We start from the raw sequence: 21635 nt of genomic DNA, 5'->3' as shown, positions 1-21635 counted from the left end.
CTTTCGGCCACAGGCTAGAGAAGATGTGATCCACATGCTGAAGACAGAGAAAACCAAGCCCGAGGTTCTGGAGGCACATTATGGATCTGCAGAGCCAGAGAAGGTGCTTCGGGTCCTGCACCGAGATGCCATCCTCGCTCAAGAGAAGTCCATAGGAGAAGATGTCTACGAGAAACCCATCTCAGAGGTAAAGCAGAGCACCAGCTAGAAAGAAACTGCAGAGAAACTGCCCCTCTTCCTTTTATATGCTTTGATGTTTCCTCCCAAATGCAAAATTGTTATGATGCTCTAATGCAAAATTAACCACAGTTAGGTAATTCGTGCGCTGTACTAGATACGTTCTGATAGGAGTCCCAAGCTTTTACTTAAACATGCTTTGGGTTTGAAATATATTTTTCCACAAGATTAGAAAAGTTATGTGCTCTTGAAATACGTATCGTTTTGCCCCTCTAAGAAATAGCATATTTAAAAATTTGAGGGGCTGATTAGTTCTTACATCGAGTTTTCAGGATTATTATAAAAATGATGACCTAACTTTAGATTGAATTCATTATTGATAGTTGTGGTTTAATACCACTGCTTTGAGAGTATCTTAAAATGTCCTAGTTTAAAATGTCTTATGTGAATTCCAGTGATGAAGACAAAAAAATCTCAATGAAATATTTAGGGCAATTTTTAAAATGAAATAATATCAATTAGGGTTATAATGAATCATTTTACTCAAGATTATATTAGGAATTATGGGGTATTGTTATTATTTGTGACACGACATTTAAAAAATTCTCCCATGCTATAGTGGAAGTTCAGTGTCAAATTAGGGTCCTAGTTTAATGGAAGTAGCTACACTGATACTTCAAAATTCAGCGTTGCAATCAGTAGGATAAATTAAAAAGTAGAAATTAAAAGTCAGAGGAAACGAGTTTTAAGTTAAACTTTAACCTAAATCAGTGGCAAGATCTGATTTAGATAGTATTCGAAACAGATTGGCAGCTCCATCATTTTCTGATTAATGCAAATCTCAACTCTCAGCTTTCCCTAAAATGCAACCAAAAAAAAAAAAAAAGGCAGAAAGAAAGTTGTTTGTGGGGCAGGATTCAGATCAGGTAACAGGCTGTTTGGGATCCAGCTGTGTGTGGTTTTTGCAGAGCCTACTTCAGCTCACTCAACCTTGGTGCCTTATCTGTGGGGTGAAGGAGTGACAGCCACCTCACAGTGGTGCTGTGAGAACTGAGTGGAACAATGGCTATAAAGCTTTGAACATAGCATCTGGCCCATGCTAGATACTCAGGCACTACTCACCATTAGTGTTGGCTTGGGTTAGGAGATGATAATTATTCATACCCTCAAGTTCTTCCTCACATGGGTGGGGCGGGGTGAGGAGCAAAATACATGCAGTTTTACAATGAGGATGATGATGATGATGATGATGATGAGGAGGAGGAGGAGGAGGAGGAGGAGGAGGAGGAGGAGGAGGACAGTGATAAAGCTCAGTTTAGGCTTCCTAATTCTTTTCTTCCTCAACTAGGGCTTGAGGTGACTTCCCCAACCCCAAGGGAGAGTAGGCCACCAGAGCAGACACATTTACCAGAATCACCACCCCTAATCCACTGAACTCTGAAAACAGTACACAGAGAGGAGCTTCTGATGACCACCAGGAGATGCACCTGGACAGAGGAGAGGGGGGCCATGCAGAAATGCTCAGCTGTGAGCTGTCCTGGGATTGGTGGCACTAGACCTGCTTTTCTGGCTCTTTCTCTCAATAACTTCTTTTAGAGACAGGGTCTTACCATCTATCCCAGGCTGGCTACATATCCACACAAGTATTTCTTTTTCTGTCTGGATATGGTAGCACATACCTGTAATCGCTGCTCGAAGGGCTGAGGCAGGACAATGACCAACCTAGGCTACATTTATAGCCTTTCATAATCTGTCCTATGTGGTCTCTTCCAGGGAGAGATGCAAAATCAAGGCTTTGGAGTCTGCAAGACTGTGTGTTTAGCATGAATCTTTTCGGATTTCCTGTCTACAAGTTGGATAGTCCTCAGTAGGGTGTCTTCCCCATCACGACTGAGTCATGTTTGGACCGAGCTGATGTTCTCCTCTCTGAATGCCCTTTAGTTTGCCTCCTTTTTCTTTTGACACAAGCCCAACATCACAAAGTATGGGACATGTTTAGTCAGACTCCAAGCAATGTCAGCAATTCAGTCTGTCACCAAGGGGTGCTTCTGACATCTTATCCTGCTCTCCCCAAATCTAATTCTCTAGTCTCCATGGACTGTATTAAATCACCTGGAAAATCTTAAGGTTTGCATCCTTAAGGGAAGGGCTACGGGTGATCTCATGGGGCCACTTGAAGGATTATGGCATGCTCATTAGCTGTGTCCTGGGTCCCAATATCCTGTGTGTACAAGAGTCACCTTCCCCTCTCCTGTCTCCACTGGTACCCCATTCCAATTCAACAATGACTAAAAATAGCCTTGTCTTAAGTGCCCCCAAAACCATGCCCCTTCTGCGTAAGCCAGTTTGGTTGCTAAGACCTTCTACGCTGTCTTCAGTTGATTTCTCTTTTCCTAAATTCCTCAGTGCTTTGGAGTTAAACCTCTGCAGACACAAGAACTATGGTCCTTTAACATAAAACATGCTGAAATTGTTTCCTTTCTCAAGTTTGCCCACTTCTGGGGTCATGCAAGATGGCTCAGCAGGTAAAGGTGTTTGCCATCAAGCTGGACAACTTGAGTTCAATCCCTGAGACCCACATAGTAAAAAGAGAAGACTGATTTGTGCAAGTTTTCCTCTGACCTCTACATTAGTATCTTAGCATGGGGACCCTCACATGAGAGCATACACACACACACACACACACACACACACACACACACACACACACACACAATTAATCAAAAATGTAATTAAAAGATTTCTAGGAAGCTGGACTTGGTGGTACATGCCTTTAGCCCCAGCACTCAGGAGGCAGAGGCAAGTGGATTGCTTGAGTTCCAACCTAGTGTACATAGTGAGTTCCAGGCCAGCCAAGGCTATGCAGAGAAATTGTCTTGAAAAACAAATCAAAACAAAACAAAAACCAAAAAGAAAGGAAAAAAAAAAGAAAAACAAAACCAAACAAACAAAAAGGACCTCTAGGTACGTTATTTCTTTCCTTAGCAAATTCTTGGCCTTTCCATTTTCTTCCCCTCTCTTCAAATGGAAGTTATGTGTTCAGAATAGTAGATGCCCATTACAGTTGCACGTTCTTTAACAGCCATTCCTCTGTGCTGAACTCAAAAACCCAAAGTCAGGACACAGTGTGTGATTCGTGAATCTGTAGGGCCCATTGCTCAGGGAGTTAGTCGATCTTCAGACACTGTCCAAGTTACATAGTACCAAGAGAACAGCCACTTCCCTTTTCTTTTAGGACCTCGATATCATTAAAACAAAACAAAAACAGAAACAAGAAATAACATCTGACAGAGCTGATCTGCTGCTAACTGTGTAAGTTTCTACACGTAGAATTTAAGATGGGAAGCTAGACTCCATACTAACACTTTTTTTTTTTTTTTTTTTTCAAGACAGGGTTTCTCTGTGTAGCTTTGTGCCTCTTCTGGAACTCACTTGGTAGCCCAGACTGGCCTCGAACTCACAGAGATCCGCCTGGCTCTGCCTCCCGAGTGCTGGGATTAAAGGCGTGCGCCACCACCGCCCGGCCACACTAACACTTTTAAGCAGAACTTAGCACCTCAGAAACACTATGCAGGAATGCCTCAGCAACTTGTAGACCGAGGCCAGAAGACTATCTTTCTCATCATGTAACCACAGTTGCAGCAAACTATATGAGGTGTGTTGAGGTGAAAGTTATCCACAGCAATTCCAGTAACCCACTCCAGTGACGCAGCCCAAGACTATTGCTGCCTTAAAAGCCCACTTGGTCAAGGCCAAGGCCTGCTCTGTGCCGAGGCTTGCATCAACATATTTGATATTTCCACATGCTATTTTTCTCTCCAGATGTCCATATGCACAGTATCTCTTGGGATTTCTCCATCTACCACGTAATTAATAATGCCATCATCTTTCCCTGTACAATTCCTTGAGATCTCAGGGGACACTGGGCCTTCCGAGCACAATGCATCATACTACGGCATGCAGGATGCAAAATAAATTAAAAGACCGACCCATACATGCTTGGTTCTTCATTCCAAAGAGAACCTTCAGATACGTCACTTTCCTTAGCTGCCCTTTCCTTAGCTGGAGGGATGACAACACAGACAGAGCTGTTCTTCAAATACTTTTCCAGACTTGTCAAAAGGCCCTGAAGTTTAACTGCCTAACTGTAAAGAGCTAAATGCTCTGGGTCACCAGTTAGTATAGGTCTTTCAATCAGTTTCCATCTGCTGTCTGCTCCAAAGTGAAGAGAAGAAGACGAGAGGGTGAAATATCCTTCCTTTTATTTTGGGTCACCGAAGTGATCCATTCACAATGAATGCATTGTGCATCTGTAAGGAGAACCATAGAGCAAGCTTCCTGAAACTAAAGGGCGAGCAGAAATCTGGAACACAGCTCAAATGCTGGTACTCTGCACAGCTCTGCTCCCCAGAAGGGTCAGGGAGTTGTTAGTGGGATCGAGAACGGATTTCAGTACGTCTGTTCCACCTGGAATACTGGGTTCGGATTAGATGGTGAGAAGTAGAGGATTTCTTTTTTCCAGAAAACACGGCACAGTGTCAAAGCATTTGCTCGTCATAGATGAGTATAGTGCTGGTGGCATCTGGTCAGAGAGATGCTGCTAACATCCCTGGCTGCACGGGAGCAGGAGAGGCAGGGATGCTGCTGTCCAGTCCCACATGCACAGCCCCACAGTGAGCAAGCTCATCTCAGCTGTGCCAGATCAAAGCCATGCTGGAGCTTGAGAGAAAGAGTAGTGGGTAGGAGAGGAAGTGCTGATATTGTAAGATTCCGTCCACTTGAACAGGCATTTACTGAGCACATACTCAGTAGACAGCATAGTCAGAACTAAAGAGCTGATGAAGCCATGGTTTCGTGAAGTAGGATACTCTGGCCACAGAGAAGCAGCAGCCCTCTGTAAGATTTGTAAGACCTCGTGCAGAGAAATATACTCTTTTAAATGTTCTAAAAAGCCTCCCTACATTTAGCATGTCTTGAAAAAAATAGGAGTGTGGACCCTTCCTATATTTTCCCTAGAAGTTTAGGTAATTACAAGCCCTATATTATGACAGTGATAATTACTACCCAGAAGAGAAGTCTGGTCATGTATCTGGTGAGATCTTAACTTTTTTGAGATTAGGAAGATGTTATCCACTTTCTGTAAATAATGTAATCTCCTAAAATTCAGGGAGTCTGCCCCAGAAGGCCGGCAGGTAAATTGTAGCATTGTGTACTGGATATGACAGTACAAGCCTGTAGTTCCAGCACACAAGAGGCCAGCCTGGGCTACGTAACAAGATTAAGTCTCAAACCAAAAGTGTTAGGGTTATTACGGTTAGTTTGTAAAGCCCGTTGGCATTGAAAAAATACCAGAAGACGGTGGCACACCATTTCCCTTTCAATGTTCTCGGTGAGGTCATACGCCCCTAGGCCAGTGTCACAATGTACAGTCGCTGCAGATGAAGTCGGGCATTAAGCTCTTTCCTGGCTTTGCTCACTCAGCTGGACAGACTGGAGGAAAAGCAGAAGGAGACGTACCGCCGCATGCTGGAGCAGCTGCTGCTGGCCGAGAAGTGTCACCGGCGCACGGTGTACGAGCTGGAGAACGAGAAACTCAAGCACACTGACTACATGAACAAGAGCGACGACTTCACCAACCTGCTGGAGCAGGAGCGAGAGAGGTAACTTCCACACAGACACCACACCGGCCACATCTGGGTCCCCACCATTTCCTGGATGGCTCACAGCAGAGGCCAGGCTCAAAGCAGTAGCTGGAGCAAACAAGGCAAGAGAAGGAATTGAAAGGGATCCACATAGGAAAAGAAGTCATACTCAATATGGAAATGGAGTGGAAGAGTGGACAGCCCTGTCTCATTACTGATATTAGTAGGAATGCTTCAAGTTTTGCTCCATTTATGATGATGTTGACTGTGGGTTTCTCACATAGAGCTTTTATTATGTTGAGGTATGCTCACTCTAGCTTGACACTCTCTAAGACAGCGCCCACAGGGATCACAGCCCCCACAGGGGTCACATATCACATATCCTGCATATCAGCTATTTATATTCCAGTTCATAACAGTAGCAAAATTACAGTTATGAAGCAGCAGCAAAATACTTTTATGGTTGGGGGGTAGTCACCACAACATGAGGAAGTGTATTAAAGGGTCCACATCATTAGAAAGGTTGAGAACCACTGCTCTACGACTTTCATCGTGAAGACATGTTGGATTTTGTCAAAGGCTTTTTCTGCATTTACTGAGATGATCATGTGACACTATAGACAGGTGCCCAGGGTCTTATTCTGGTTTCTAAATGGTCTGTTATGGGGGTAGGGTGCTGGAGAGGTAGGGGAGACTTATCTGAGATTATCATGTGACTGTGTTTGGGGTGCACATAAATATTATGCAATAGTCTCACCAGCATGTTAAGAGCCTGAAAACCATAAATCTGGAAATAAAAGTAGGGGGTTTATATATGAATTTGATCAGTGAAGCCCCAACATTTAAAAGCCTTCTTATACATTGACGATGATGTAAATTGAAATAAGTTACATTACTGAAATAATGTAAATTTTCTCTTTGGGGTTGAAATCCAATTTTTTCAGAACGGTACATTCTTACCATTAATTATAAGTGAAACTTCCTCATTAATACCAGTGTAGAAAATCTTAATATTGGTTGTATATAAATTACTACATTTTTAACTTTTTTTTTTAACGGTATGTGTATAAGTGTTTTGCCTACATGTATATATGGGTACCACATGCGTGCTTGGAGCCAGAAGAAGTCAGAAGAGGGCCTTGGAACCCTTGGAACTGGAGTTACCCATGATTGTGAGCTGCCACATGGGTGCTGGAAACCAAACCTTCATCCTCTAGAAGAGCAACAATTGCTCTTAACTGCTGAGCCATCTCTCCAGCCCTAGGCTGACTTTAAAACTTCAAGAACCCAAACAAACACCGAGTGTGTTCTACCGTGACCCACCAGACTTGTGTCCTTGAGCCCTGATTAGGGGAGGTGGGGGAATGAAGAAATGACAGACACAAAGACACATGTACAGAAAAACTGACTAGGTGGGGTGTGTGCACTCTGATGGAATAGTACCTACTACAGCCACGGCCTGGAACCTTAGCATGTTCATTATGCACTGCACAGGGGGAGGGTGGGCTAGTCCTTGTAGTTCTCTGTGGGCAGCTGGCTTCGTGCTGTAGACATCCAGGAGGAGGAAGCTGCACTTGCTCGTTTTTGTACAAATTGGTAAATGGTTGGCACTGCCCAGGAGGAAGGCTCTGTCATCCCTCTGCCACTCCTCTGGGGCTGAGGCATTAGAGTCCTCGACATGGCTCTCCCCATGTCAACGATACACGTTCCCTACAGACTTCATTCATTCAGGGCCTCCTGGACTCCTAGTGTTGACTCTACACATATGTTCTTTGTAGCACTGTTTCTTCAAACCAGAGACAGGAAGCAAAGACACCCTCCTATCCTCCAAGTTGTAAAGCTTTCTATTTAGCAGTTGGACTCACTCTTTTAAATTATTTTTCTCCTGTCCTTCAGCCAAATGGTTACCTCTTTGCCTTCTACAATGTTTGAAACCACTGACTTTGAACCACCTGTAATCCCAGCCTTTGGGAGGTAGAGGCAGCAGAATCAGGGCCAGCCTCAGCAACTTAAAGTCAGGCTGTGCTACATGGAACCTTGCCGCAAAAAAAAAAAAAAAAAAAAAAAAAAAAAAAAAATTAAAAATATGTAATTGGTAATATTACCTCTTACTTGGTGTATTACTTCCCCTGGGGAGGGAGAAATGAAAGAAGACAATGAAGTTTTATGCCCTATATTCCTAATTTACAGTATCTTTGTGTTTCTTTTAATCTGCAGTAAGGCAAGGCTAGCTGGCTTCATGTTTGAACAGATGAGCTGGTTTGGCATTTCTGGGTAACCAGGGAGAATAAGCCCCTACCCTCAGTCTCTGAGAACCATCTAGTCTTAAACCATAGACCCAGTGAAAAAAGTCCGGTGTGTCCAGAACATGACTGATGGGAACCCCTGCTAGGGCAATCAGGCCTCCCTCTCCCAGCTCCCCAGCCTCCCAGCATTTGGGAGGTAGAGGCAGGAGGATCAGGAATGCAAGGCTAGCCTTGGCTACATAGTGAATTAAAGGACACCCCGCTACCTGAGATACTACGTTAAAAACCTAGGGGCCGGAGAGAAGGTTCAAAGGTTAAAAGCATTACCAGCTCTTTCAGGGGACCCTAGTTCGGTTCCCAGCACCCACATGTTGGCTCAGAACCATCTGGAACTACATTGTCAGGGCTTCCTATCCCCTTTTCTGACCTCCACAGGCACTGAACACTGTGTGTACTCCACAGTTACACACATACATGATGCAAACAAAACACTCATATACATGGTTAAAAAAATCCAAACCAGAACAAACAGATATCACAAACCAGGTTCCAAACACAATATAAATCCATGTACCTACAACAGTCGTCTGGTTAGATACTTTCTGTAGGAGTACTGTCAGGAAAAACATAGCAACTTGTTCGATGCTAACTTTTTTAAATATCTGAAATTGGAGCCGGACATTGGTGGCTCAAGCCTTTAATCCCAGCACTCGGGAGGCAGAGCCAGGCAGATCTCTGTGAGTTCAAGGCCAGCCTGGGCTACAGAGTGAGTTCTAGGAAAGGCACAAATCTACACAGAGACACCTTGTCTCAGAAAAACCAAAAAAAAAAAAAAATCTGAAATTGATGGATATGTACATGTGATATAATGATAGAGGTAGTAAGTGGGTAGGGGAATCTATGGGAGAACACTGGCCCAACAAAATACAAAATGCAGGATGTGATCTAGGGCACCACAGAAATACATAACATAAAATATCCGAAATGGAGCAGTTCAGATAATTTTAAAGCACTGGTATGAATTATTTTTGAACATTTTGTAAACTGTTTAGAACCAGCTGTCTGTCTGTCCTTCCTGTGATTTCTCTGTTAAAGCTGACTGAGCGAAGTGGCACCAGTTCACTCAGAGTTGGTTTAATCTGGCTGTGTAGGGGGAAGGACTGCCTCTGCTCTTTTCTTCTCTGCTTGGCTACTTTCTGTGCTGTGAGAGTAACTGGGAAACTAGCACATGATGGAGCACCCTTTCATGTTCATTCTACAGTATCTGATTGGTTTATTCACCATCTGGTCAATCCCAGAAGGACAATTCTTATCCTCCCCAACTTGCGGGGCTGTTTAATGAAGGGTCACCTTTCCTGAGCAAAGTACTACATGTATACAGTATAAGGAGTCAGGCAAGTTTAGAAATCATAGCATACTGTCATCAGCTGACATCACAGGGTAATGTCACCCAACTTTCACGTTAGGGAAGAACTCACTGGGGATTTTAGTTTGCTTTTGTCTATACTTTTTTACTGACTGAGCCACCGTGCACCTGTACCTTCCTAAATACCCCAACATACTCCTGATGACTTAGGCTAGCACTTTGAATTCCTCTCACATTTGAAGCTGGCTCTCTGGCAGTAGAGGCTTAAGGAGGTTTGGAAACCATGAGGCTAAAATGCTCTGGGTCAATCCTCTTGAAGTGAGCAGTTGTGTTTAGATCTTCTGGGAGCTGGCAGGTTGCCCACGCTGTAGCCTTGCCTCTCTGGGTTCTCCAACCTCTTTCTCCTGGCTCCCCAGCCTTTTTCTCCCTGTCTCTGGACTCCCTCTCCTTGTTCTTCAGCCTCTTTCTCTCCAAGTTTTCATCCTCCCTCTCCTGACTCCCTAGCATCACCCTCCTGGCTCACCAGCCTCCCTGTTCTTCCTCCCTGTTCTGGTACCTTTGTCTCTCTCCCTCCTGGAAAGCCACATTTCTGAGCAGAAGCTGGAGTCCTAATCGACCATGCCAAGTCTTTTGTTTGCATCTTTGCTTGCTTTCCCTTCTCTTCCTCCCCAAAAGACTTCTTGTTAGTGATAAACAAGCTGCCAAGGAGGCATCCTTCAGATGCCTCTCTGTCTACTCTGAGCTGCGCAAGGAGGAAAGTGTACTTCAGGTCCCAGTGACTTTGCCCTTGTTCACTAAGCTTGTTCCGCTGGGTGTAGGACTTTGAATGCTATGGATGGGTAAGGCGCCAGCTCCCCCTGCCACACACACACACACACACACACACACACACACACACACACACACACACACACACACACGAGAGCAGGGACTCTCCTGCCACATGCATTATTTAAACTCCACTCTCTTTACTTGTCCTTCTCCACCAGGGATTCTCCCTTTTTTTCTGGAAAGTGATTTAAGTTAATAAAAAGGGAACCAGGAATACAGGATTAGTACCAGGTATTGGTAACAGTCCATATCCAAACATTTAGTGAACACAGAAACCCTAGGCTTTGGACGTTGTCAAAAGCTTCCAAAAGTTCCCCTAATGGTACGAGGCTGGATTCATGTAAATTAGTACCTTATGCAAAAATGGTTTGGTCTCTTGAGGTGGGTGGTTCCCTTATCCCTCAGTTCTTGTGTTCAAATTCTATTGAAGAATCTTAAAAGGCATAATTGAGGTTGTAAGAAAATATAAAGAGAGATATTATCATTATAGTGGTGTCTTAGGACTATCAAGACAGCATCTTTCCTAGAGCAGTCTATTGATAGACTAACCCTGGAACTGGTTTTGAAGCTGATTTTGAAGTGCATCTACAGTATTTTACTTAGGGTGCATTTTACTGAGGGTGACTATGTGGTGAAGCTGAGGGTGTTCATGGGAGAGCTAAATAAAGCCTAAACTAACCCTTGCTATTATCCCTTGAATGTAAAGACAATATATACAGAAAGTATTTTTCACTTTTCAAGGATTGTTCAATTCATATGGTACAAGAGCTCCACAAATTGCTACAAATGGACATTGTGTTGTTCTGTGCTTTCTTTATTACGTTAACAGATTGGCCATAGTTTATTACCACCATATTCTGCATATTTGCCTCTACACAGAGTCTCACGTCGGAAAGAGAAAACAAAATGAAAAAAGGTAGTGGTTTAATTTGGAATTTTAGTAATAAAGATGAAAGGATCTTGCTGCATTAAGATAAAGATAAATTAAGATTAGTTTAATGGATAAAGAAGGCTTCCTTGCTTAAGTAACATACTATATTCAGTTTAGCCCATGTTTCTATTGGCCTTGATCTTTGAAGGCATAGTTCTGAGCAGATGAGATCACCTCCAGAGTTTGGACTTTATCCTCTATCTGAGCTGCATGTCTTGTGATTGCAATCTTAAGCTTCGCTAGGGCTGCTCCAAGACTGTCAGACTAGAACACAGTTACATCAAAACGAAGTGCGTGTGTGCTGTCTAAATCTATTTGCAGGTTGTAAAGCTTTTGGATTTTACACGCTCAGCTGGAAACAGCGTAAATAATGACATCATCATATAATACTGCAGCAAAGCTTCCAAGTCCATGTTCATTGTTTTGAAAAACGGTACAAATCGGCATCTCAAAAGAACCTCTTTTACCTGTGCAGGGGAGAGTGTCCAGAGTAGGGACCTGAGTGGAGGAGAAGGCCCCTTTAAATCAACGTGAGGTAGTCTGTGCTACCCTAGTTGCTCAAGTAGGAGATGACCTCTCAAAACCTACAGTTTCTTTAGGACTTAAAAAATAAAAGATTTATTTTATTTTATGTGTATGGATGTTTGCCTGCATATATATCTGTACATCACATGCATACAGTGCCCACAGAGGCCAGAAGAGGATGTAAGATTCCATGAAAGTAGAGTCACAGGCAAACAAAAGCCACCATGCGGGTGCTGAGAATCAAACCAGGGTCCTCTGCAAGAGCAACAATTACTCTTAACTGCTGAGCCATCTCTCCAGCGACAGTCAAGACCTACAATGCCTGAGAACTTGCTCTGTGGTCTGGCATCACTGGGATGTTTTACATTAGAAAACATCCGAGCCCTCTTCTCTGAGCTTAGCCCGTGACTAAAGGCTAGCGTTATCAACCTTTCTAGTAAGATAGACACATACACCACCTTGTTTACTTCTTACAAAACTGTACTGTTGATTCTCGTCTCCACTGGCAAATGGGGAAGTAGATTAACTTCCTTCCACCAAGTTCCTTTTCCAGCAGATAACTGCCAGAGTCAGGTATGAAACAGAATTTTTTCTGCTTTCAATTTCTGACCTTCTGAATAAAGGATTGTTTCATTCCTCCAAATGTATGGAGGAGGGAGAGAGAGGTGACTTGGAAAGTTGGTCGGACATTGACTTTATAGAGCTTATACTCGATCAGGAGACTTACCACCTACAATTAGTGTCCTACTAATTAAGAAAACTGCTGGGGATACAGTTTGGGGGTGGGCTTTGTTGTTTGATTTAGTTTGGTGGTGTGTGGTGGTGGTGGTGGTGGTGGTGGTGGTGGTAGTGTTGTTGCTTGTTTGTTTGATTTTGAGACAGATCCCATTGTCACCTGGAAGACTGGCCTAGAAGTCATTATGTGGACTAGGCTGGCTTTGAACTCACAGACATTTGCATGTCTCTGGCCTGTGTGCTGGGATTAAAGGAGAGGGCCACGTTTCTGGCTTAGAAACAGCAGTTTTTAGGAAAGAAGAGGAATTAAGAGTTGAGAAGTCTAATGACCAACCCACACAGGCTGGTGGTGGGAGGACCCCAGGCAGAAGACTGCCTGTCATCCTGTCATATCATCCTGTCATAAAAACGCAATGAAGGAGGGCTTGAGCAGGAGCAACAGGCTGAAGCAGTGGCTGTGGACGTACAGCAGGGCCTCCACAGCTACGACAACAAAATGTTTGACACAGGATCTTTCAGAGCTGAGCGTCCCCTTAAATCTTCCTTGGCAGTTTCTTGTGAATATCATTCTCAAAGACTGGGGACTCCTGAGTCTGCTGGCGAAGCTGTGTCTGAGAGCGGGGATAAAGGGACCTTGTAATACAAAGGATGCCACTGGAGAAGGCTGGTCCTCAGAGTGAAAAAAAAAACAAAACAAAAACAGTGAACATGTGCATAAGACACTGTTTTCAAACATTCCTGGCAGCAGTGGCAGCAGGGTAGAAGATGCTCAGTGTTGTGGATTACACAGTTTAATTGACAGAAGCCATGACACTAAAAAAGATCAACTTCAAGATGGGCTGTTGACCGAAGGAAATAATATGTTTGCCTACTCTGGCTGGTGGGCGAGCAGGTGGAGCACGGGATATTAATACTAACCCAAAAGAAGCAGTTTCAGACATTGAAGGAATGGGAATACTTTCTTCAGTCATGGAGGCTTGGATGAGTAGTCCCGAGAAAAACGTCCCTTCACAACATAACGTCTCACAAGAAGCTAAAACTTCTCAGTCAGTCGTATTAGATCAAGTCTCACTTTGAAAGGCTGCCTTTGGATTCACAGGGCTGAAGCTGCGGTAACCTCTGCCGTCACATGGCGAGCAGACAGCAAGGTCGTGCCAGAAAGTTCTTTGGTGATAACATCATTGCCTTTCCAACTCTAAGACCCCTCAGTAAAGAACACACAGGATGAGTTTGAATTTAAAAAGAAGTCCAAACATTTTATATTATTAATGGTCTACTCAGACCACCGAAAATCTGAGGAATCCACAGTTGTATTCACTTCTATCCAGTCCATGTACATTGTATTACATAATGTTTAAATACTCAATGTTCATCAAAATGGATTTTAGAGATGATACTATTTGTCGAGGGAAGTAGTGATATTTTGTACACTATCCATACAAAATAAATGTACTTTGTCTTGCCTCTTTTAAATTATAGGTTTAAAACCAATCATACTTACTTAAAGCTTATAAATATTCTTTAGGTTATTTTAAATATTCAATTTGACCCAAAAAAGGGAAAAAATCCAAGGTCTCTTTTAAAATTCAGTCTCTTGATTGTGGACTCCTGGAAAATCCAAAATAAATTACATACTTTCCTCTTCCAAGAGGGAAGAGCCAGGGTACAATCACAATCAAATCAAAGCAAAACCACAATCCAGAAGAGTGAAAACTTAATCTGGGATTCACCATGATATTCTGGGCTCCAAAGGGCTGAGAAGTCCCACCTCTCCAGCTCTGCCATCCCCAGCACATGAAGCTTGTCTGGTAGGATCAGGTCAGCTCTACTCCATACCTATTGCTGTCCTTGGTGGTCATCCAATGGTCCTGTCATTTCTAATATGTTGGGGCAGGAGCTCAAGGCAGGAACCTGGAGGCAGAAACTTAAGCAGAGGTCATTGAAGAATGCCACGTGCTGGTTTATTTCTTCTAGCATACTCAGCATGCTTTTTTTATATACCCCAAGCCTATCTGCCTAGGAATGGTATTGCCCATAATGGACTAGGTCCTCCAACATCTGTTAGCTGTCAAGTAAATGCCTAACAGCCAGGCCAACAGGACCATCTGATGGAGATAATCCCTCAGTTGAGGTTCACTACCTCTCAGTGGTGCCACAAACTATCAATGACATTATTATTTGCCTATGTTCTGTCATAAAAGTACTGGAGAGCGGTAGTAACTGGGTCTTTTAACCTAGTGATTTCTGTTACCTGTCCCATTTGAACAGCCAATCAAGAGCAACCACTGACTAAAAAGAAAGTTCTCCCACTAGAGAAGAGTCAATAGCTGTCATTCGGGTTTTAGAAGCAAGGATTTGGGTTATTATGGAGGGCTATTGGGATTACCGAGGGTATGCCATCAAGTAGTTACCACTTCCATCACTTACTATCCTTGTTAGATAAAATGCTTCTCCAAAAGGACAGGAATAACTGACAGTGTGAGGTAGTGCACTATCTAAACAGAAGGCTTTGGGCTGGGGTACCACTCAGCAGTTGGGCACATGTTCAACATGCAGGAAATGCTGTGCTGGGGATGTCTTTCTGTATGCTGTGAATGTGTTGCTCTGATTGATTGATAAATAAAATGCTGTTTGGCCAGTAGCCAGGCAGGAAGTATAGTATAGGCAGGACAAAAGAGAAGAGAATTCTGGGAAGTGGAAGTCAGGAGACGCTGCCAGCCACCACCGTGAGAAGCAAGATGTAAGGATACCAGTAAGCCACGAGCCACATGACAAGGTATAGATTTATAGAAATGGGTTAATTTAAGAACTATTTAATTTAGATAGCAAGAGGCCTTCCACAGCCATACAGTTTATAAGTAATATAAGTCTCAGTGTGTTTACTTGGATCTGTGCAGCTGCAGGAGCCAGGTGGACACAGGAAAACTCCTTGAGTTCAAATTCCAGCACCAAGAAACCATCCATCCATCCATCCATCCATCCATCCATCCATCCATCCAAACAAAAAGATTTTGTTGAAGTTTTGGAGGCTAGAAGGCAAAGATATAGAGTAATATAAGCCCCAGATAGATTAGATGTGGGTATTCAAGACTAAAGGGATTCTTAGATGAGGTTCAAGGATGTCTTAGTGTGTGTGGATTATCATAACTTTGTACTGGATGAGTTAAACAACAGCTGTTTATTTTCTCGTAGTTCTGCAGCCTGGAATCTGAAATTAATGTTTTAGAATGATTGGGTTTGGTGGAGCTTCTTTTGACTTGCTCAAAGATGGCTGCCTCTTTGATGAGTTCTTTCTTCAGTTGAAGGAGAGAGACAGGGAGGGAAGTGGGGAGAGAGCTGGGAGTCATTTTGTATGAGGTCAGATTAGGACCCTGCCTTTCTGACCTGACTGCACAGATCCAAGTAAACACACTGAGACTTTGGGCTGGGGTACCACTCAGCAGTTGGGCACTTGTTCAACATGCAGGAAATGCTGTGCTGGGGATGTCTTTCTGTATGCTGTGAATGTGTTGCTCTGATTGATTGATAAATCTTGGCACCAAGCAGGCACATGATCCACAGACATACATTACATGTAGGCATAACATTTGCACATAAAATGAATAAATCTAATTTTAATTTTTTAAAAAAGTAAACTCTTGTTTGAACATGATTTTTTTAAAATTTAATCATAGATGGACTTGAGAAAATGGAAAACTTACTGCAAGCAGTTGGAGAAACCACAAATTACATTTTATCAAATTTAGATACTTTGAAGGCAATGAAAAGTACCAGAAAAGACATGGAAATCTGTGTATTTTAAACATGTTCCAAAATCAGTTGACAAAGTTGGGTCTCTTAGGAATCAATGGCTATTGCCCTGGTCATTTTATGAGTGTAGTACAACTGTTTAATTACGAACACAGGGAACAGCTGACCATGTTGTAGTCAGGGTTATTTCCCTCTGGCCTGGTCTGATTTTTTTTCTTTTAAGAAAATCATCGTAGAACAGTTTTGGTTAATGTCCATGGAAAATGTAGCATCTACTTTGTAACTTTCCAAAAGGCAGATAAATCCTATGTAATAAAAAATTATATTAGAAAAATAAAATGTAATTGTAAAATATATAGCTGGAAAGCAAAAAAGCAGTATTTTGATTTTTAGCCATAAAATTTTATGAAAAGTAAAATATGTGATAACTTTAAGTATCAGTTGGAAGAAAAACTGCTACAATAATGTTGCTGAGGCTGTAAATTTTCATTATATTTCTTTAACTTTTTATACTTAAAAAATCAATAAATCCAGAAGAAATGACAGGAGATACTTTAAATCTTGAAAAAAAATTACAGATAAGCACAACTTGGCCTGACTATTACAGTAATGTAGAGAATAAATTCTTTTCCTAACAGCTGCACAAAAACAAACTGCTTTAAATGGTGAAAAAAAAAATGAAGAGAAGAAAACCCCATGTTAGCAGCTGTACCAATAACGCACATATTTTCCACAGATTTGTATGTTACTTCCTGGAATCCAGATACAAATTTACTTACTTACAAAGTGTAGTACGGTCTCACGTTACAGTGTCTAGAAGTTGATCTGAATATTACAGTAAAATAGGCAAATGAAAACAGAGGTCTATTTTCTGGTTAATCAGAGAGTCTTCAGGAGCTGGAATGGATGAGGTTCTACAACCATTCAGTGAAAGTCACCAGGAGGGCTGGAGAAATGGCTCAGTGGTTAAGAGCACTGACTGCTCTTCCAAAAATCCCAAGTTCTATTCCCAACACCGACATGGTGGCTCATAACCATCTATAGTGGGATCTGATGCCCTCTTCTGGAAGAAAGGCGTACATGCAGATAGAGCCCTCATACACATAAATAAAAATTAAAAAAAAAAAAAAGTCACCAGGAAATAACAAGTGCTCAGATGGTTTTCTGCAGTTTCCATCAGTGATTTACAGCCTCAGTGGTTACCTAGGTGTTGAATGCCAACCTCCAATACCATTTCCTACTACCTTGTTTTTTGATGCTCTGATCTATCTATTGTCTATACTATAGGAGTTGTAAAGTGGGATGTAATGATCTATTTGGCTGACAAGCTTTCTGTCAGAGCATGCAAGACCAGTTTTCAATATTTTTTTTAATTAACTGATGTCTAAGTTCCGGATAGAGAAAAGGGATTCAAATTGCAAAAACAACTGATCCAAAGGTGGCAAATTGCAGCCTCTGACCACAGACGTCACTTTGGGTGGATGTTGTCTTTCAGCACTGTGGATAAAATCAAATATTAAAAAGCGATAAGTTGCATCACTCTGTTGAACGGGAAACTCTGAGTGCTGCTCTGAACTGACAGCTAGCTGCCACCATTAAAACATCAGGTCAGTGTTTTTGCAGTCCATTCACCAAGAAAGAGTTAGGGAAAGTGCTGGAAAAACTGTGCTGTGTGTTAGCACTGCAGTGAGTGACTGCTTCAGGTTTCTATTTCTGCCCGTTGTCCAGGGAGGAAGAAAGTCCTCAGATTAGCATTACACATCCTGTACTCTGAGAGGGAGCTGGAACTTGGGCGGCTATATTTCAAGTGTTTGCAGTTTGCTTCTCTCTGGCTCCTTTACCAAGTGTGCAGTCTTGTTTCCAGGAATGCTTGTGTTTGGAAAGTGCTTCGTGGTGGTGAAAAGTTTGAACAGGAAAGATTAATCAAAGGTTGGGTCTTTCATGTTCAATGCACAACATGTTTAGTTCTTGGATGTGAGCTCTTAGCCAGGAAACCAGTTAAATAACATTCAGAGGCTGAGTTTGAGCTCCAGCTGCAACTAAACTAGAGATCAGTTTAGTTTTAACTGGTTCCTCTCAAGTTCAGAAATACTGTGCCATAAGGATTTTTTTCCTATTTCTAGATAGCTCCTGAAGAGTAAGAGTTTACTAAATGGTTGTTGTTTTGTTTTGTTTATTGTTTACTTGATTGCTTATTTTGAAACAAGGTCTCACATAGCCCAGCCTGGTCTCAAACTTGTTATGTAGCTGAGGATGACTTTGAACTTCTGATCTTTTTGCTTTCACGTCCCAAGTGCTAGGATTGCAAGCATGCTCCACTATACCCAACTAGACTATTTTTCTGATTTGTGAGACAAGGTCTCATGTAGCCCAAACTGGCTTTGAACTCAATACGTAGCTGAGGGTGAACCCAAACTCCTGTTCATCCTTCCTCTGTCACTGGAATGCTAGAGCTGGCCTTGCCTGTCCTCACAGACTCCAATTTTGGTGTTGGTGTTTCTCTCCATGTTGTTACCTGCACTTTCCCCTCATGACCCTCTCTCTGTGCAGTAGGGTCACATATCCCCAAGGCTGCCGAGTTTCACATTCCTCCCAAGACACATCTCTGTGAAAGGCTAACTCAGGACAAATGGTTAGCAGTGTGCCCTGCAGATTCCTTTCTACAGCACAAAGTACAAGTGTGTTCTTAGAATATAGAGGAAAAGGTGCCCTTGCCCATCCTTCCTGTTTCCTGTCAGCTCCACCTCCCAGGTGCTGGGATGACAGGTGTGTACTGCGCTGTTTTAGCTTTAGCTTTTTCTTAAATGAGTAAGAAAACACACTAATCTGATGTGAAATATAAAGGGCTATGGCTCTTCCATATCCAGTATGGGAGGAGAAGGGGGCAATACTTTGGTATGCTTAGCCTTCATCATTTCTTACAATGGCCTGTATTCTAATCATGCAACTGTTCTCACTCCGTGCCCTGAACTACAGCCCAGTCCCTCCCTCCGGGACTTTCTGATTTGCTCAGCTTTCCAACTGCTGTTGGATTTGTCTGATAACTCCTGATATTCATGGCTCATAGGAATTTGGGGTTATCTTTGTCTCAAAGAAAGAGGCATAGTTGTGTGTAGCACTACGTTTACATGTAATGCACAATGCATCCGTGGGCCTCCAGGAGATCCTGGAGGAGGACATCTCTGCCTCAACTAAAGAACTCCAGTCCCAGGCTTTCGTTCTATGATCTTGTTCTTTACTCTACCTGGCTCCTCTCTGCATCCACTCCTCCCAATACAGAACAGAACCTGAGATGAAACACCTATGCTGGCAAATGACCAACTATGTACACACTCCCTGGTTGCCATAATCTAAGCTAGGTCTTTCTCACAAATGCTCAGGAATCCTGCCCATCTTATCACCTGCTTTTGTGATCAGCTTAAATAAAGAGCCATCCTGAGAAGACTTGGCTTTGAGCCATGTGTTCCGTCATGAAGCCCAGGGGAAGCTATATGATACTCTGTCTTCAGATTCAGCACTCTGAGAAGTTATGACCATTCTTGACCCACTTAAGACTCAACCTGGGGAACCAAAATCCCATGAATACTAACCATATACGCTATAAAACACTGGAATATACATTTCAGTTAATTTGTACTCAAAAGCTTGAGAAAGGCTACTATTTATAGAATAAATGCTAGTCTTTAAATGAAACAATGTTTATTTAATTCATTAAGTGGTAATTGAGTAAGCATCTATATTTTCCACACTGCCAGACCATTTGGATGGTAAATATGCTTCTACAACTCAATGTGTCCTAAAAAGAACTCTTGGCTATTTCCTAAACTCCACTCCTCCCGGAGTGGCAGTTTCTGTTAGGATCTTATTCTAATTATTCAAATCAAAATCCTGATTATTCCTTATCTCTCAGCCTCCCGAATGCAGATACCAAACGTGTTGTATTGATTTTGCTTCGAAATTAAAATTTGGAATTTGGACGTTTTCTTCCAGAACCACTGCCACTGTCCTGTTCCAAAGTGAAATCTTCTCTAAACTGCCAACGCAGTGCTGATCTGGGAGGGAACAACAGCTTCTTGGGGATGACTTGTTCCACCCGTATCCTCTTTGCTCTCTAGCAAACTCTTTACATAAAAATTTTATAAGTCAGAACCATCAAAATGAAGTCCAAGTCTATAACTGGATAGTAAACTGGGTCCTGTCAACTCAGCTCTTTTCTATTCCTCTTTTTACAAATACTGGTCAGTCATGCATGACAAGTGGTATGTCAGAACAAAAGCACATCTCAAACTGCATTTTATAGCACATACAATTATCAGAAAATAGTACTTATAAGTTGGTGGCAGTCCAGTCCTCTGCCTTGAGGCTATGTCAACGAAGTCCCCATGCGAAAAGGTTCAACCAGGCAGCAATTATGCCTTGTCGTCCTGTCTTGTGCTCAGAACACAGGGTTCAAGATTGCCTCTGGATGCATAAAACCACAGATAATAGCGATCAAAATGTAAATGTTTTTCTTCTTATGCACATATACATTTGACAATGTTCTAGGAACAGTGAGATATTAATAATAATAACTAAGAACAAAATAGGACAAGTGTAACAATATACCATAGCAAAGATTATTTAAAGCATGATGTTTTTAATGGCTGTTGTTTTCTATTTAATATTTGTGGACTATAGCTGAAACTCCAGAAAATTAGCTATAGACCAGATGAATTTTCTAGATAAGTGGGAGAATTCTCTAATTTTAAAGACACAAACTCATTTTGAGGCCTGGACCTAAAGCAATATTCCTAAGAACATAAGGCTGTTATACAAACTTGGTCCTTACACCTTGTTCACACAAGGATGGATGGGCCATCTATCCTGTACCAATCACTCTTTTGCCAATATAAACAAACAAAGAAAATAAAGTAAAAGGTGATTTGAAGCTGGGGGATGGCTTAGTGGATAAATTACTTGCTGTACAAATAGGAAGGTTTGAGTTTGGATACCCAACACCCATATACATGTTGGGTGGCTGATTACTACCTATAATCCCAGGACTTCAGAGGTGAGGACAGGAGATTCCAAGGGCAAGCTGGCTATCTAAACTAACCAAATCATCGATTCTTGATTCAGTAAATAAAGTAGAGAACGACAGAGGAGACACCCAATGTCCACTTCTGGTCTCAGTGTACACATGCACACATGTACACCACACACACACACACACACACACACACACACCACATACACTCATACACCACACACACACACACACAGACACACACACACACACACCACACACTCACACACACATTCACACACACATACACACACACACCACATAGACTCACACACAATACACACACAACACACACACACTCACTCACACACACACACACACACAAATGATTTGTAACATTTCTTTTGCCACTGCTGCACAGTGAAGC

General features: G+C 42.3%; 1 protein-coding gene across 2 annotated transcripts in view; it reads left to right on the top strand.

The window, feature by feature from the left end:
• The window catches only part of Filip1 (filamin A interacting protein 1), a 165490-nt gene that overhangs the window by 112814 nt on the left and 31041 nt on the right, over nucleotides 1-21635 (top strand). For both annotated transcript variants that reach the window (XM_059268278.1, XM_059268277.1), the window contains exons 3-4: nucleotides 14-187; nucleotides 5659-5837. In XM_059268278.1, the coding sequence (XP_059124261.1) occupies nucleotides 14-187; nucleotides 5659-5837 (353 nt within the window). The remainder of the gene's footprint in view (nucleotides 1-13; nucleotides 188-5658; nucleotides 5838-21635) is intronic.

Source organism: Peromyscus eremicus, chromosome 7 (genome assembly GCF_949786415.1).
Source record: "Peromyscus eremicus chromosome 7, PerEre_H2_v1, whole genome shotgun sequence".
Classification (NCBI taxonomy): Eukaryota; Metazoa; Chordata; class Mammalia; order Rodentia; family Cricetidae; genus Peromyscus; species Peromyscus eremicus.
The sequence above is the reverse complement of the archived record's forward strand: the minus strand, read 5'-3'. Positions and strand labels throughout refer to the sequence as shown.